Source organism: Anolis sagrei, chromosome 2 (assembly GCF_037176765.1).
Source record: "Anolis sagrei isolate rAnoSag1 chromosome 2, rAnoSag1.mat, whole genome shotgun sequence".
Classification (NCBI taxonomy): domain Eukaryota; kingdom Metazoa; phylum Chordata; class Lepidosauria; order Squamata; family Dactyloidae; genus Anolis; species Anolis sagrei.
In genome coordinates, this window is record NC_090022.1 from 72,906,955 (window position 1) to 72,924,113 (window position 17,159).

The 17,159-nt window shown below is 45.2% G+C and overlaps 1 protein-coding gene across 2 annotated transcripts; it reads left to right on the forward strand.

Moving 5' to 3' along the window:
* The first annotated feature begins 3,287 nt into the window (after positions 1-3,287).
* On the forward strand, positions 3,288-16,185 carry HYAL2 (hyaluronidase 2). 2 transcript variants are annotated; one of them, XM_067463624.1, is made up of 5 exons: positions 3,297-3,395; positions 3,484-3,566; positions 6,526-7,512; positions 11,868-11,957; positions 14,797-16,185. In XM_067463624.1, the coding sequence occupies exons 3-5, from the start codon at positions 6,577-6,579 to the stop codon at positions 15,199-15,201; spliced, it is 1,431 nt and encodes a 476-aa protein (XP_067319725.1). In that variant the 5' UTR covers positions 3,297-3,395; positions 3,484-3,566; positions 6,526-6,576; the 3' UTR covers positions 15,202-16,185. The 2 variants fall into 2 exon arrangements, with proteins under 2 accessions (XP_060621757.1, XP_067319725.1); XM_060765774.2 differs by lacking the exon at positions 3,484-3,566 and having other exon boundaries at positions 3,288-3,395.
* Positions 16,186-17,159: the final 974 nt, after the last annotated feature.

Consider the following 17,159-nt stretch of genomic DNA (forward strand, 5'->3'; position numbering starts at 1 on the left):
GACAATGGCCATTCAGTGGAAAGGCACAACCCAACATTGGCCCTGCGGCAGACGCTTATTATCTGCAGTCTATAATCAGATGAATGCTCCAAGGGATTCCAGGCTCTGGACATAACAATGGCTTTGTGCCTTGATAATAGAGCCGGGGGCTCCCAAGGCAAGCCTTATACCAATTGCCACTGAGAGACACTGGCGAGAGGAGACTGGCGAGCCAGGGCCCTGGAGGCAACTCCTCACTACCTCTGAGGATGCTTGCCATAGATGCAGGTGAAACGTCAGGAGATAATGCCTCTAGAACATGGTCATATAGCCCAAAAAAACCTACAACAACCCAGTTGCCCCATCACTTCTTATGCTTAGAGCACCAAGCATGGGCAAATTTCAGCCCTCTGGGTGTTTTGGACTTCAACTCACACAATTTCTAACAGCCTTTGGCCATTTCCTTTCACTTAAGACAGTGGTTCTCAACTGTGGGCTCCAAATGTTTTGGGCCTCAACTCCCAGAAATCCTAACAGCTGGTAAATTGGCTGAGATTTCTGAGAGTTATAGGCCAAAACACCTGGGGACCCACAGGTTGAGAACCACTGGCTTAAGCGGTTGAGGGGGGAAAGGAGGCTGTTAGGAATTGTGGGAGTTGAAGTCCAAAACACCTAGAGGGCCCAAGTTTGCCCATGCCTGATCTACACTGTAGAATTAATACAGGTTGACTCCGCTTTAACTGCCATGACTCAATACTACGCAATCATGGGAGTTTGAGATTTACAAGACCTTTAGCCTTATCTGCCCAAGAGTGCTGGTGCCTCACCAAAATACAAATCCCAGGATTCCATAGCATTGACTTGTGGTAGTTACAGTGGTACCCAACTGCATTAATTCTGCAGCATAGATGCAACCAAGATCTACCTTCCAGGTGTGGTGAATGTATATAAAACTCTCCAGGCACTCTGTATGTGCAACTTATTATGATTGGGTTGTTGTAGGTTTTTCTGGCTGTATGGCCATGTTCACTCCTAGGAGAGAACGTGTCTAGAACATGGCCATACAGCCCGAAAAAACCTACAACAACCCAGTGGTTCTGGCTATGAAAGCCTTTGACAATACCTATTATGATTGTCATGTCATTGTGATTTATCTCTCACTGTATTTTTTGCACTGTTTTATTGTATTCTTATGTTTTATTTATTTTATTGCGATGTTTATTCTGTGTTTTTGATTTTATTCTGTTGTAATGCATTACTGGGCTTGGCCTCATGTAAGCTGCCCCGAGTCCCCTTTGAGGAAGATGGTGGCGGGGTATAAATAAAAATGATGATGATGATGATGATTATTATTTGTTGTTCATTCGTTCAGTCGTCTCCGACTCTTCGTGACCTCATGGACCAGCCCACGCCAGAGCTCCCTGTCGGCCGTTACCACTCCCAGCTCCCTCAAGGTCAGTCCAGTCACTTCAAGGATGCCATCCATCCATCTTGCCCTTGGTCGGCCCCTCTTCCTTTTGCCTTCCACTTTCCCCAGCATAATTGTCTTCTCTAGGCTTTCCTGTCTCCTCATGATGTGGCCAAAGTACTTCAACTTTGTCTCTAGTATCTTTCCCTCCAGTGAGCAGTCAGGCTTTATTTCCTGGACGATGGACTGGTTGGATCTTCTCGCAGTCCAAGGCACTCTCAGCACTTTCCTCCAGCACCACAGCTCAAAAGCATCGATCTTCCTTCGCTCAGCCTTCCCTAAGGTCCAGCTCTCACATCCGTAGGTTACTACAGGGAATACCATGGCTTTGACTAGGCGGATCTTTGTTGCCAGTCTGATGTCTCTACTCTTTACTATTTTATCGAGATTGGACATTGCTCTCCTCCCAAGAAGTAAGCGTCTCCTGATTTCCTGGCCACAGTCTGCATCTGCAGTAATCTTTGCACCTAGAAATACAAAGTCTGTCACGGCCTCCACATTTTCTCCCTCTATTTTCCATTTGTCAATCATTCTTGTTGCCATAATCTTGGTTTTTTTGACGTTTAGCTGCAACCCGGCTTTTGCGCTTTCTTCTTTCACCTTGATTAGAAGGCTCCTCAGCTCCTCCTCACTTTCGGCCATCAGAGTGGTGTCATCTGCATATCTGAGGTTGTTAATGTTTCTTCCAGCAATTTTCACCCCAGCTTTGCATTCATCCAGCCCTGCACATCGCATGATGTGTTCTGCATACAAGTTAAAAAGGTTGGGTGAGAGTATGCAGCCTTGCCGTACGCCTTTCCCAATCTTGAACCAGTCTGTTGTTCCGTGGTCAGTTCTTACTGTTGCTACTTGGTCCTTGTACAGATTCCTCAGGAGAGAGACAAGGTGGCTTGGGATGCCCATCCCACTAAGAACTTGCCACAATTTATTATGATCCACACAGTCAAAGGCTTTAGAGTAGTCAATGAAGCAGAAGTAGATGTTTTTCTGAAACTCCCTGCCTTTCTCCATTATCCAGCGGATATTGGCAATTTGGTCTCTCGTTCCTCTGCCTTTTCTAAACCCAGCTTGAACATCTGGCAACTCTCGCTCCATGTATTGCTGGAGTCTTCCTTGCAAGACCTTTAGCCTTTGATTATTATAATGTCCCTCAATTGTGTTCTAGGGCCCTTCCACACAGCCAACCCAGAACATCAAGGCAGAAAATTCCCCAACATCTGCTTTGAACTGGGTTATCCGAGTTCGCATTACTATATATTCCAATTCAAAGCAGCAAATGTGGGATTTTATTCAGCTGTGTGGAAGGGACCCTAATGGCAGATCTGCTGCTGGGCACCCATCATGGAAGTGCACTCTGGAGATGCTAGGAAACTTTTCCTTCCTATCCCCGGAAATGGTTGAGCTGGGCGATTTGTAGGCAAAATGAAGATAACTCTGAGCATCTCACTCAGAAAGAGTCATTGCCACTAGTCCATGTACCGTCCCTTTTCGCAGGATGACTTCTGCCAACTTCTTGGCTTTTCTCCTACTTCCAAACTGCATCCCGTTCTGCCTAAAAAGGTTCGTGTCCCTTTAAGAGGCAAGCCACTCTGCGTTCCATCGAAAAAAGAGAGAGAGGTCTGTCGGGATGTACCAAAAGGGGGTGCGGGGGTGCACGGAGAATGGGCTGCAGTTCAGACATGGAAATAGCCGCGTTTGCACACGAGGGAAAAAAAGTATCGAACACCTTTTCCCAGGAGCACAAAGAGTTCCCACAGAAGAGCCCTTTTCTCTCGCTGGCACCGTTTGGCCACCCCCTTTCCTGAAACAGAAGTGAGCTCGTCCTTTTAAAGGAAAAGCTGACTAAGGCGGCGGAGGGGGAAAGAGGGCGGGCGGCCTTAGGCGCATGTGCCCTTTAAGAAGGGGCAGCTCCGTCCCGGGGAGGCTCTTGCACTTAAGCTGGGTCCAGGTGAGTTCTTGCAGGAAGAAAGGAGGGCTCTCGTCTACTTCCCTCTCCTTCTTTTCCCTCTTTGCTTCCTCCCTCCCCTTTCTTTCAGCGATTGGGGGGAAATGGAGAGGCGGCTGGGAGAGTTTGCCTGGCAGAGGAGCCCCTGAAGTTGGAGAAGGCGTCGGGAAGGAGGTGGGTTTGGAAGGGGGAAAGGGGGCTCCTTGCATTGCTTGCAAACAACCACTTTTGGGGCTGTTTTGGGAGAAGGATCCCGGGTGCAAGGAGGCGTTTCCTGCCTGAAGATGCAGAGCCCTGCTTGGCCAGGCTCCTCTTTGGAGAGATGCCCTTGGAGTTGGAAGCCCATCAATCTACATCAGGTATAAGCCAACTTGGGCCCTCCAGGTGTTTTGGACTTCAACTCCCATTATTCCTAACAGCCTCAGGCCCCTTCCTTTTCCCCCTCGGCCGCTTAAGCGGCCGAGGGGGAAATGGAAAGGGCCTGAGGCTGTTAGGAATGGTGGGAGTTGGAGTCCAAAACACCTGGAGGGCCCAAGTTGGCCCATACCTGTTCTACACACCCTTTAAGAGCTCTTGTAGCACCTTTGAGAATGGAAGAAACCAAAGTTTTGGTAGACTTCAGTCAGATGCAACCGAGATTCAGTTTGTTGTGGCGCCAGAGCACTCTGATGTAGAAGGCTAAATATCACCTAGATCTCCATATCCTAAGAGAGTCTAGCATTGAGCTTTGGCAGTCAGAGTGGTGTCAAACTGCTATAATTTGGCAGTGTGGCTTCATCAAGGCTTCTGCTTACTCTTAGGTACTACAAGAGCCCTTTGCAGATTGATTTTCCAAACTCAGTCTTTGAATGGGTTGCTGTAAGTTTTTCCAGACTGTATGGCCATGTTCCAGAAGCATTCTCTCCTGACGTTTCACCTACATCTGTGGCAGGCATCCTCAGAGGTTGTGAGGTCTCACAACCTCTGAGGATGCCTGCCATAGATGCAGGCAAAACGTCAGAAGAGAATGCTTCTGGAACATAGCCGTACAGTCCAAAAAACTTACAGCAACCCAGTGATTCTGGCCATGAAAGCCTTTGACAACACATCAGTCTCTGAATGCTTTTCATGGGTCTTTGTTAGTTCTGGCCCAGACACGCTCAAATGCCTTTTTATACGGGATTCTTTTTTCCAACTTCTTTCCCCTTCCCGATTCAGGAAGAGTGTTGATTCCAGAAAGGGGGTGAGAAGCATAGTAAGTTGGTGACCCAAGTCATTGGTGTCTGTGAAGTTTTAAGAACAATGGATGAGTTTGGGAAGCAGATCTTGACGGGGCCGATCTGTGCCTATTTTTCCATTGAGATGTGTGTGTGTTATTTTACTCAGGTTAAGTCAGCCAGAAGGAATCATTTTAAAGCATGCAAGCTGAGAAAGGAAAACCTTCCGTTTATGTAGAATGCATCCTGTTTCCAAGAAATTGCAATACTATTCTTTAAAATTGCTCAAGTTTCCAAAAACCGTCAAAACAAATATCTGTCAGAGTAAAAAAGGGAGGCTGCTCTTTCCCTGCTTGGTTCCCTTAATGAAAAACTTCCTCTGCAGGGTCACAGTGGGCTCACTTTTTTGTTTACGCTTCCCTTTACCTACTGAAGTCAATGGAGCTTCTATGCGATCGGGATTCTTGTGTCTTTTCTCCTTCTGGTCCATGAATTTGTCTAGCAGTGGGTTAAACTACTGATCTGATGAATTTGCTGGCTAAGGTAGGCAGTTCGAATCTGGGGAGCGGGGTGAGCTCCTGCTGTTAGCCCCAAGTTCTGCCAACCTAGCAGTTTGAAAACATACAAATGTGAGTAGATCAATAGGTTCTGCTTCTGTGGGATGGTAACTGCACTCCATACAGCCATGCTGGTCAAATGACCTTGGAGGTGTCTACAGACAATGCTGACTCTTTGGCTTAGATATGGAGATGAGCACCACCCCCCAGATTCAGACACAACTAGACTAAATGTCAGAGGAAACCTTTACCTTTAATGTTGAGGATGGATTGGAGGGGGAAAGGAGGAAAGCAAGGAAGAGAGGTGGAGGAACATATTCTTGGGATTTTTTTTTTACCAACTGCCCTTCCTAGGAAGCATCTCAGTCTTGCTGGCACACTGGAAGCCCTTAAACAAACACACTACTTTTCCAGACACGCATCACTGCATGCTGATTCTTGAGGCTCTGGAGAGAGAGAGAGAGAGAGAGAGTAGGTAGGGTGGAATGAATTCTCTGCGCTCTCCAGTCCCCATGAAACCTTCTGCCAGGCTGTCTGCAAACTGTTCCTAGACTCAGGCTTGGGAGTGGGTTACTGCAGGTCATGGGCCAAGCTCTAGGGTGGGGGATAGTGGGCATCTTGTGTATTGGGATATCACAGTGAAAAGAAAAGGCATTGAGGCAGAAAAGTCAATAATGAGGAAGTACACATTGCCTAGGTTTGCATTAAGCACTTCGTGTCAAACTGGGCCAGTGTTCTGGGTTTTTGCTTGGCATCAGCCAACTTCCCAACTGTAATCCCGGGATTTGCGAGTGGGATAAAAACTAGAATGATAGGAAGGAAGTTTTATCGAGGCAAAAGGAGAGACTCTAGTGCAAATTGAGTTTTTCAAAGAAGCATTCAGAACGGTCAGTTTTACAAAGTAGGAGCCCAGCATTAGAAGAAGAACAGTGCCTTTTCCTTTTCACACTTAACCTCATTGAGCTCACAGCTACACAGTTTCAGACAAGTATGAAGGAAGTGTCTTTACAGTGCGGATGATTACATAGGAAATCCTGGAACCATTTTGCAGCCTGGGTGATGATGACACAAACCACAGAGCACTAGTGTGCATTAAGGGCTTTCTTTCACACACTTCTGTTGGAGTTTGTTGGCTGGCCACCACAATTTGATATTAGTTTTGAACTGCATTAACTAGTCAATGTAGATGTCACTCAAGTTTGGAAAGTAAGTAGGGATAGTACTGGGACTAGGAGACCATGAGGGAGCTCCAGTCAAGTCTAGGAAGGAGCCATTGCTTCCTGTCAAAGTTGACTAGATTGACTGTGTGTTGATCTATTCAGTCCCAGAAGTTATTTCACATATCCTCACTGCCTTCTCCTGTTTTCCTCACCTTTGCAGGCCTTGTTCTGCCTGTGATCTGCCAGCTTGTGCTGAAACAACTTGGGGAGGATGCAGGGAGGCACTGGGCTGGCAGCAGTATGGCTCATGTTCCTGGCTGTGCCCGGTACCCTGGCGGGGCAGGGCAAGAAGCCTGCGTTCACCCCTATCTTCACCCACAGGCCCTTCATTGTGGCCTGGAATGTGCCATCTCAGGATTGCCAGCCTCGTTTTAAGGTCCAGCTAGACTTCAGTCTCTTTGACGTGCAGGCCTCGCCCAATGAAGGTTTTGTGGACCAAAACCTGACTATTTTCTATAAGGAGCGCTTAGGACTCTACCCCTACTACAATGCCCAGAAAGTGGCAGTGAATGGCGGTGTCCCTCAGAACAGCAGTCTAGAGGAGCACCTGGCCCGCTTAGAGGTCAACATTCATAGGTACATCCGCTCTGAAACAAAGGAGGGGCTGGCTGTCATTGACTGGGAAGAGTGGAGACCTATCTGGATCCGGAACTGGCAGCCAAAAGACATCTACCGTACTGCCTCCCGTCAGCTTGTGCAATCTCGGCATGTTGATTTGTCAGAGGAACAAATAAAGAAGAAGGCTCAGTATGAATTCGAATCATCAGCTTCTTCCTTTATGAAGGAGACCCTGAGACTTGCCAAGAGCTTCCGTCCTCAGCAGCTGTGGGGTTATTACCTTTTCCCCGACTGCTACAACCACGATTACAGCAAGAACCTAGACAGTTACACCGGTCATTGCCCCGATGTGGAGAAGACACGCAATGACCACCTGGCCTGGCTTTGGAAGGAGAGCACAGCCCTCTACCCTTCCATATATTTGGAGGAGATATTGGCCAACTCCATAAACGGACGCAAGTTTGTCAGGTCTCGGGTTCAAGAGGCCCTACGGATCTCTCAGCAACATCATGATGACTATGACCTGCCTGTCTTTGTCTACACCAGACCCACCTATAACCGTCGACAAAATCTCACCTACCTAAGTGAGGTAAGAAGGTCTTTTTCATTAAAGTTGGGAAAGATTGGCCACCAGATGGGATTGGATGTCTGTTTTGATTAAAGCTGTAACAATCTTGTGATGTACACAGCCAGCAGAGTTTTAGAAAGTTACTATTTTGGACTACACTTCCCAGAATGGAGGATGTGAACCAGAATGTTAACTTTTCTATGCTATGTCTCCCAACCATGTAAGACGATAAGTGAGGAGCTGCCTGCCTGATGCTGGGAAATGGGAGCAGGGTAGGAGTGTAGTTGGCCGCAGTCCTGATGGCCTGCTTTCAACACCGTGGGTTGCACATTGTGAAAGCCCGTTGGCATAATATCTAAAGCATTCTCAAATTTGTGGTTTAATGAACTGTTCTTGAACAGACTGCCTTCCCTGCCACCACTTCATTGGTCAGTGCCAGACCACACAGAAAATACTTGTAGTTTATTGCCTACACAGTATCGCTAGTCCCTCCCCACAGGAGAGTGGATTCATTCATCAACACCTTTGTTTTGTCAGACTTGGAAACATGGAAGTATGTATTGTTGGCTTCTAGAAACTTAAGAAGTTGTATGTGAGGATGGGCTGAAGGAGCCAGCTGCTCTTTCTGTCATTCACCCGTTCCGCTTGATTCTGGCAACACTGATGTGGAAGAACAATACTATTAATGGTGTCTTCATTTTCCTAGAAAGAATAATTAGTCAGGCATATTGCTCTTGGGCTAGCCCCCCCTTTTTTTAGGGTCTAGAAATTCCTCTACCACTGTATAGTGAAATGTCCCAGCCAGAGGAATAGAGGAATTCAAAGTAGCATGTCAATATTGTTGCTTTAAGTGAGCATAGCTCTAGTTTATGGAAACATCTAGATTGGGCAGAGGATGCTTTGTTGGTAAAAGAGTTTACAAGTTTACAGACTCCAGGTTCGGCCTTTGTAACATTATGGTTTTAATGCAAACCCTTGGTATGTAAACTTGTGCCGAAAACCAATCTGTATTTCTTCTGCTTTCCTGTGATTTGTGGGGCTAGCTATTACTGTGAGGAGGGACAGAATTGTACAGGCAGCTTCACCCAGGGCACGAGTGTAGTAGGGCATAGTCTTTATTTAGGTCAAGACGATGTTGTCATGCGGCCGTCTAGATGTTGTTGAACTGCAACTCCCAGTATCCCTAGCCAGCATAGTCTGTGGTGAGGAGTACTTAGGGTTGCAGTCCAAAACCGTTTGGTGAGCTCTTTGAACCCTGCTTTGATCTGTAGGTTGGAATGTCTGGTGTTTCATTCTTCTGTCTCAAGTCTCACTCCAAGCTGGAGAGACTGTCTGGAAAAATGGCCTTGTGGTTATAAATAAAAGTATTGGGGGCTAGGGATTGACCTTTTAGAGTCTGGGAGTTTGAGCATTCTAACTTATGCCTCCTAACTGGGTTTATGATGAATATGAGAAACGTAGTAGGCCAAAAGTACAGGTGTCTTGTCTTACAGTTCCTGTCAGCCTCTGCTAGCACAGCTAAGAGTGGGGTGTTCATCCTTACAAGAAAGTCACCCCCTAGCAGGGAGCAGCCTGTTCTCTGGCCTTCCTGACCCTTTGCATCCTACTGAGGTGACTGGGCACTGATACAAGTTTTAGGACTGGGTCTTTTCTGTGTTCCCTTGATGTCACATGTGGCTTGTAAGGGAAGGTGTTGAAAGAGAACTGTTGAGAAACAGGTTGTCTTTCAGAAAAGCCACAGGTAGTACCTTCATGCTTTCCCCAGTCTGTCACCCATGCTTCCCTTGGTTTCTGGCCTCTGAATCAAGCAAAGAGCAGGTTTATAGTGAGCATTTTGGAAAACTCTATACCTCAAAAATGCACCTCTTGCCTTTCATGTGGCTTATGCTTTTCCCATGGATGAAGCGAATTGTGGTTTTTATCCCTTCTGCTCAGAAACCATGTAGATTGCTTGAAAGTAAGCCGTGCAAATCCAACACCAATAAATGATCATTTTAGACACTTCCAAAGTGAGGGTGACAAACTTTGGGATTTATCGTTCTAGCTAGATGACTTGTTGCTCTTTGCTTGCTCCATAGCAGACACTCATGATAAAAAAACATTTCCTTTAATGCCACTCTGGCTAAAGGTTTACTCCTTGCATGGTTCCATTCACTCTAGCTTGGGATGAATTTTTAGTATTCTGAACTGTATTATTTATCTTGGTCTTCCACTTTGGGTATCCTACAACAGAATACCCTGCTGTCAAGACTGAGAAACCAGCAAAAGCACTGATAATTAGCATGAAAGTCATGCCAAGACTGAGAGTTTGATGTCTGACTAGGTTTTGCCCCCATGTTCTTGTGCCTGATTCTTAGCCTCACTCAGTTAAATTCTGAACTTTGGGAGGAAAAACACCATTCCAACTGCTCCCATTAATGTATACTAATTCAGCTGACTTAAGGGTCCTTCCACACATGCATGTAACCCAGAATATCAAGGCAGAAAATCCCAGAATATCTGCTTTGAACTGGGTTATCTGAGTCCACACTGCCATATATTCCAGTTCAAAGCAGATAATGTGGAATTTTATTCAGCTGTGTAGAAAGGGGCCTTAGCTTTTTTTTTGTTTTAAATCCCATTAGTCTTGCTTCACAGCTAGTAAAAAAAATATATTTCCCAACTTCAGACAAATATTTCCTTTTCTTTTTCCCTGCCCACACTCTAACAATAATGGAATGGTAGTGAAAACAATTGATTTCTACCTTCTGTTTGTTCAGCTGGCAGTGGTGTCCTGCCTCCATTTGCGTAAGTTCCATGTAAAACTTAGAAAAGGTACTTCATGTACTACAGTTGTTAACATTGCAAGCCATACTATCTGGAGTATTCTGGCAGCTGTTGTTCAAAAGGTAACTTTTCCAATCTTTGGTCAAGATTAGAACAGTCCTGGAAAATTGGCTCATTGTCCTCGGATCCTGGCAAATTGTTTTCCCCTTGCCAAAATTATCATTAAAATTTTAACATGGAGTCTTGTTGAGATCTTTCATTCCTATAGTTTCTGCATACACATGTATATGCAGAATATGATGGGTTGGCTTTTAGTGGCCTACTAGCCTGAATCAGCTGTTGGTCAGCCTACTCATAGGAATGGTTAAGATGACAGGCTGTGAACTAGAACGAAGGGTGAAAGCAACCATTAGTTCTTCTGAGACAGCAAAGAAATGGCCCTCCTCCAGAGAAAAGGGTCTCTTTGTTTTGCTTTGTTCCTGCCCCTCCTTGCCTTTGGGCTGCAGCCAAACCTCTGTGGTTCTTGTCAGCAGTTATGCTGAGCTGTTCATTGGAGTGCTCTCTGTCCAGGAACCTCTTTCTCTCAGAGCTTGGCAATGTTCCTTTTTTAGGACTACTAGAAAAAGTGCCTGTATTGACTGGGGGATTTGGGGAACAGTGGCCACCAAAGTTGCTTTTCCCAAACTTTGTTCCTTGCAGGAACTTGCTAGATCAAGTTGCTTTCCTTGGATGCCTTTGCCAGATTGCGGTTGTGGAATAGGCCTAGGATCTGAGAAAACAAAGGGTGTGCAGAGGGCAGGGCGAGACCAGGTGCATACTGCCTCTTCCCACCTGAGCTCTCAGGAAGACATAAACATGTGCCGTGAGATGCCAGAAGCAACCTTCTGAAATTTATCACCAGATGCTGAATTGCACAAGAGCCTCACATACATTAATATCGGCACAGCTATGTCCAGATCACAGGGAAGGGTTGAGGAATGCATTGTTCTATGCAAAGGAACCTGGGCTTCCAGTTTGTATCTCATAATAATGGGCACAAGTTGTCTTCTTAGGAAGTGATAACCATTGTGTGAAGCTTATCCTTCTACTGTAGCATTTCAAGGGATTACTAGCAAAGACTATATGCTTTGCCTAATTGTGTCCAAGCAATGCTTTTCACTCTTCCTTTACCAAAACGTGTTGCCTAATACTGCCATAACAATGCTCTAACAGCATCTCTGTATGATGAACTGAAATAGTCCTTCCTCAAATGCCATGGAGTAGGCATGGGCAAACTTCGGACCTCCAAGTCTTTTGGATTTCAACTCCCCAAAATCCCACTCACCTTACTGGCTGTTAGGAATTGTGGGAGTTGGTGTTCAAAACACCTGGAAGGCTGAAGTTTGCCAATGCTTGCCACGGTGGACCTGCTTGGTCAGTCTAAAGTGTATGTATTGAAAAACAAATGGACTTTTATTTCCACCATAAATTGTTATCAATGCTTTCTATTTCTTTGCATAAAGAACAGAAGCTGTTCAGCAGTGGGAGTGGAATATATGACTTCTGAGCTAGAGCATATCCTAATGAACTCTGGGTAATCTGTCTTGACATCCTTCAACATTTTCTTCCAGATGGACTTGATCTCCACGATTGGAGAGAGTGCTGCCTTGGGAGCAGCTGGTGCTATTTTCTGGGGAGATGCAGAAGATACCAAAAGTCGGGTATGTAATGTCTTTTGCCCCCTTGAACAGACTTCTTTCCCTTGGATCGTGGTTAAAATAAACCCTATTTGATCCCTTTTCTGTCATGTTTTTTTCCCCTTGGGTCTTCTCTGTTTCATTAGGAAGCAGGTGATTCTCCAGCTTGTTCCCTCTAGCAGCTAAACATATTCAGGAAAGGTGATTGAAAAAATAGGCAAGGTATCCTATTGCATTGGTAGGTAATGTGGGGAGGGGGAGCATGACCAGTGGTGTGAAATGATGGGATTCTGGTGCAACCTATTTGGAGGACAACTCTTCTGGAAAGGATGCCATAATTTGTTGGAAGGAGTGCCTGCCACTAAATGAGAAGTGTGTAACATCTGGGGCTTCTGGGACGGTGTCTCCATGCTGCCAACAGATTTGCAGCTAAAAAAGATTAAACCAGGAGTTCTTAACATTTTTTTGTTCCATGGACCCCTTCCCCAGTAGGTAATAACCACAGACCCATTCTCAAAATGTAGCAGGAGACAGTTTTATGACACTCAATATCAGCATGTTGCTGGTATTTGTACACAGCAGGACAATGATGTCATGTGATCTTGTGGCAGGTCTAACAACCACTGTCTGCTAGATTTCAGTTAGAAGTCAGAGAAGATGATTTCCCCCCAATTCTAGCTCACAGACCCCCCCAGTTAAGAATTCCTTACATAAACAGTACCATTTCCCCTTTAAACCAAGGACCGTTCTTCACATGAGCTTCTGTTGTAAGCAGATAAATGCTACTGGAACATGAAGCTGCTTGTAAACATATTGCACAATCAGCATTGTCTAGTTTCAAATAAAAGTGGTGCTGTGACTGGGAGGAGCAGAAGAGTCCTGGGGCTTCACAGAAATGGACATGCAGATCTATACAGGCTTCTGGTTGCTAACCCTGTGCAACAGCCATTTTCTCTAACTATGTGTGTTGGGTTACAATCCCATCATTCCCAACCACTTGCCATATTGAGTGGGGCTGATGGAAACTGTAGGGGAAAATATATGGAGGAGTCCACAGTGGGGAATGCAGCCATAGAAGAAATAAGGATTTTTTTAAAAAATCTTAACGGCCTTTTACCAAAGATGCTCTTATGAGATACTCCTCCCAGTTAGTTCACAGTCATATCATCTCAAAAGAGGCCTCAGATACAAGGGTAGAAAACTGCCCCTCTTGGTGTGTTATGAATGCAGTGGCCAACAGCTAGTTTTATTTTAATGTTGGAAGCAGGGGTTAGGTTTGGCTCTAGTGTATTGGAGGGGAGGGACTTGAGGGACAGGTAGGCCCAAACTCTGTGTAAGTTGGATCTACACTCTGTACATCAGTAGCCCCCTCCCCACTTCCCTAATTATTCTACAGCCCATAGCACTGAATTTCTGCCTGTAGTATTTATTTAATGTTTCTATCCTGCCTTCCTTCTAAGGAGCAAAAGTTTTTGCTTACCACTATGTTAACTTTTGTATAGCCTTGTAAAATAGTTCAGGCAAGAGAGCATGACCTAGCCTGAGTTTGTTGGCTTATTGGAGACTAGAATGTGGGTTATGCAATTCCTAGTCCAACATCTTAACCACCACAGCTTCACACTGTCTCTGTACCAAGTGCTGAGAGCAGTGAAGTGTTACATTTGAAGTTTGGTAATTGTGCTCTCTGGAGGGCAATTCTTTCAAACCTGAAAGGATAATAACAACAGTAACTGGATTATGCCATTGGTGTCTGTTGAACTCCAACAATTATGGCTGAGACTGAGCAGGTCTGAATCTAGTCAGTGTCTGCATGGGAGACCACTTGGGAGTCCCCCGATACGTTCCCTTGAGTTCCTCGACAAAAGAAAGTTGGGATATACGTCAACTAAATACACTTAACGCTTTGTGATCAGAAAACTGGAAAATGCTGGATAAAGCAGAAATCCTTTGTCTAGCAATCTGGGAAAAGGCTCATTGGAATTACTAGAAATTGTTTCCAGTGAAGCATGCATAGTTTTGAGCTCCATGCTATTTTCTTACAAGAAATCTGGATTTCTCTGGATTGTGGGATATTGACGTTTTCTTTTAAAGCATATTCCTTGGGCTGTCCTCCCTCTCATATAATCCCTAGGTGTTAAATAACACAAGCCAAGAAAATCAAACTTTTTGTAATAATCAGAAGTGAGAGTAGCACAGTTTAAAATCTGATATCAATTAGATTCTAACTAAATGCATTAATTATTTGAGTAGCAAAAACTACACATGATAAAGAAAAAATAATGCATATCTGAATTCAGTGCAAAAAAATCTATAAGGACCTGGGTTGTTGTAGGTTTTGCGGGTTGTATGGCCATATGGTTTTATTGATTTTATTGATTTTATTGGTATAATGCATGAATTGTTGTTAACTGTGAATTGATGTAATTTTGTGTTTTGATTGTTCTGTGCTGCAGGCATCAAATTGTGCCTTTGCTTCTGTAAGCCGCCCTGAGTCCCCTTCGGGGTGAGAAGGGCGGGGTAAAAGAACCCCAAATAAATAAAATAAATAAATAAAATATTCTCAGAGGATGCTTGCCACAGATGCAGGTGAAACATCAGGAGAGAATGCTTCTAGGACATGGCCATACAACCCAAAAAACCTACAAATAACCCAGTGATTCTGGCCATGAAAGCCTGTGAAAATACACTCTGTAAGAATGATCTAAAACTATATCTGATGAAAAATACTTGTTGGCTTGTGTAATAAAAGGGGAACCTTGAACAACTTATATTTCAACTAAATCTATAAGTCTAGGTCTGTGCCTGTTTTTCACTTGCTTTTAGTCTTGCGGTAATTGTTCAATCAGAATAATCTTTTCTTTAGGAAACCTGCCAGGTGCTTAAAAACTACATGGACGAGAACCTAGGCCGTTACATTGTCAATGTGACCACAGCGGCTGACCTCTGCAGCCAGACTCAGTGCAATGGCCATGGGCGCTGCCGCCGCCGCCAGAGCGATGCCAATGTCTTCCTGCATCTCAACCCAACCAGCTTCAAGATCCTTCGCAATGAACCCGGTTCGCAGGCACCACTGCTGGAGGCCAGAGGGAAGCTATCTCAGGGAGACACGGACTTCTTAAAGGGCAACTTCCAGTGCCATTGCTACCAGGGTTGGCGGGGGGAAGGATGTGAGGAGCAGCTGAACCCACCGGGTGGCGGCCCTGGCCTTTCCTGGAACATGGGACTCCACTTGCTGATGACTCTCCTCCTCCTGGCCTGTTTGCACTAGGGCTGCCTCTAACTGGAATCAGAGTGGTGTGCAAATGGGTTCCTGGTGCATACAGTGAGAGCAAGGTGGGATGTGGTAGGCAGTGAAAGGTAGCCAGAAAAGGGTGACATAGGAGTGATTTGGCCTCTCGGGGTTTTTTTATATTTTTATTTAGCAGTGATGTAGCAGACCTACTATTTAAGAGACTGTCCTACCTCTCTCATGTGTGCCACTTGCCTTTGAGAGGCTGAAGGGACCCTTCTGCCCTCCCACAGACAGTATCTCTGTTCACAGGCAGATAGATGACTGTAAGACAAGACTGGTAGTGATGGTGGAGTGCTGCCTTGAGGTATGGCCAGGTCTACCTTTCTCCCCATCGCCCCTGGTCTTGAGCTGTCCAAAAGTGCCTCTGAGATAAAAACAGACTTGGTGCCTTGGATTAGCTACCCAAAGGGAAAGCAAGACTTGGAGAATGAGACAAGTCTAAAAGACATTAGAGACCAGGGAGATGGGAAAGAAGGGACTGAATGTCTGTGCCTATCATCTTGAGACCTTTTTTTGAGAGTGGGACTTGAGAGAAGTCTGGGTCTAGACTGCAAAGACTGGTTAAAGAAGTGCTTGACTCTTCTGTTATAAGGAGGGATGGAGTCACCATTATAAAAAATGGAGCACAGACCCAAGGAGAGGAAAATGGTGGGTTTGATGGAGCTGCTGTAGTGAGGAGAAATTGCTGCTGTTATGTGTCTCTTTAAGATGCAGGACAAGTACTGCTCAGTCAATAGGGATTTTCCTGGAGGGCAGCAAGCATTGGAGGGAAAATACCCTTTTGCTTACTGGTGGATCGGTGAGCAATGTATTTTTTAATTGCCTAGATAAAGATATTCATGGGAAGTGCCATGCCCTGTCCATGTGTGTGTGGCCAGTGTTCAGTCGGAACCCTGCATCTGTTACAGGAAAACCAAAAAGTTTTACCTCAAAAAAATTAAAGACACACAGAGAAAATCATTGGTATTCTGCATTGTGTGTTAATTGCCCTGAGGTTGCTGCTGCCCCACTTTATCCCTGCCAATAAGGAAACTGCATCTGTGAGCAATATTTGCCTTCAGACCCCAATAACAAGTTGGCATACTTTCAAGGGATCTCTGTGTGGCTTGTTCTCTTCACCACAAAAGTGTGGCTTTTGCCGGCACTGGTGTTTCTCCAGGGAGAATTTTCCAACAATTGTGCCTGAATTAGATCATTTCCTATGTTTGGCAGTGTCATGAATATTCTAGCCTCTCATGTGACCCCCAAAGTAGACCAAATGAAATGGCTCCCTCATTTTGTAGAGATGCTGCTTCCCAATGTGGCCTTCAGCATTCCCAGAACTTGCTTTCTTCAGAGTACAGTTCTCATAACCGGCCCATTAAGCTTAGCCAAAGTATTTTTTCCAAGCTTTGAGCTCTCCTTTTCCAACCATGCTTGAGTATGAAGGAGCTACCTCCTGATCCGGTGTTCCTGGTCCCCGTACTCCGGTTTCTCTTCTCTTCAGATTGAATAAGTCAGAGAGACTTAGTTGGCAAAACCAGGCTGTTGCTACAGCAAGACAGAAGCCCCTAGACTTGATGGAAGCAAATCAATGTATGGCAAAGGAGAGGGAAGAACGGGATAGGATTGTTCCTATCCACTCCTTTCCTTCCAAAATGGAACTCAGATTCTCATTCTTTGTGAGGCACCATTGGTCTTTTGTTGCCATCTTCTTTCCCTCAATTAAGATAGGTTTGGGGGTCAGTCATCTTCTCCTTTGAATGCATATTTCTTGGCTGCCTCTAGCTTGGTCATCTCCAAGAGTGGTGAAAGAAGTTGAGGCTCTGTGAGTAGTCTTGGAGCACTGCCTGAGATGTTGAGCCAAATGCAATTTTTATACTCCACGAGGTCCTGTCTTAATTGAGCTGCTAGGTCAACAGGATGGTCACTGCAGTAAAATACTCACTTATTAA

Bases quoted from the DNA above. Each gene is read 5' to 3' on its own strand.
- HYAL2 (XM_060765774.2), top strand. From the start codon at position 6,577: ATGCAGGGAGGCACTGGGCTGGCAGCAGTATGGCTCATGTTCCTGGCT. The intron at 7,513-11,867 runs GTAAGAAGGTCT...ATTTTCTTCCAG, and splicing joins ATCTCACCTACCTAAGTGAG to ATGGACTTGATCTCCACGAT. The intron at 11,958-14,796 runs GTATGTAATGTC...TCTTTTCTTTAG, and splicing joins CAGAAGATACCAAAAGTCGG to GAAACCTGCCAGGTGCTTAA.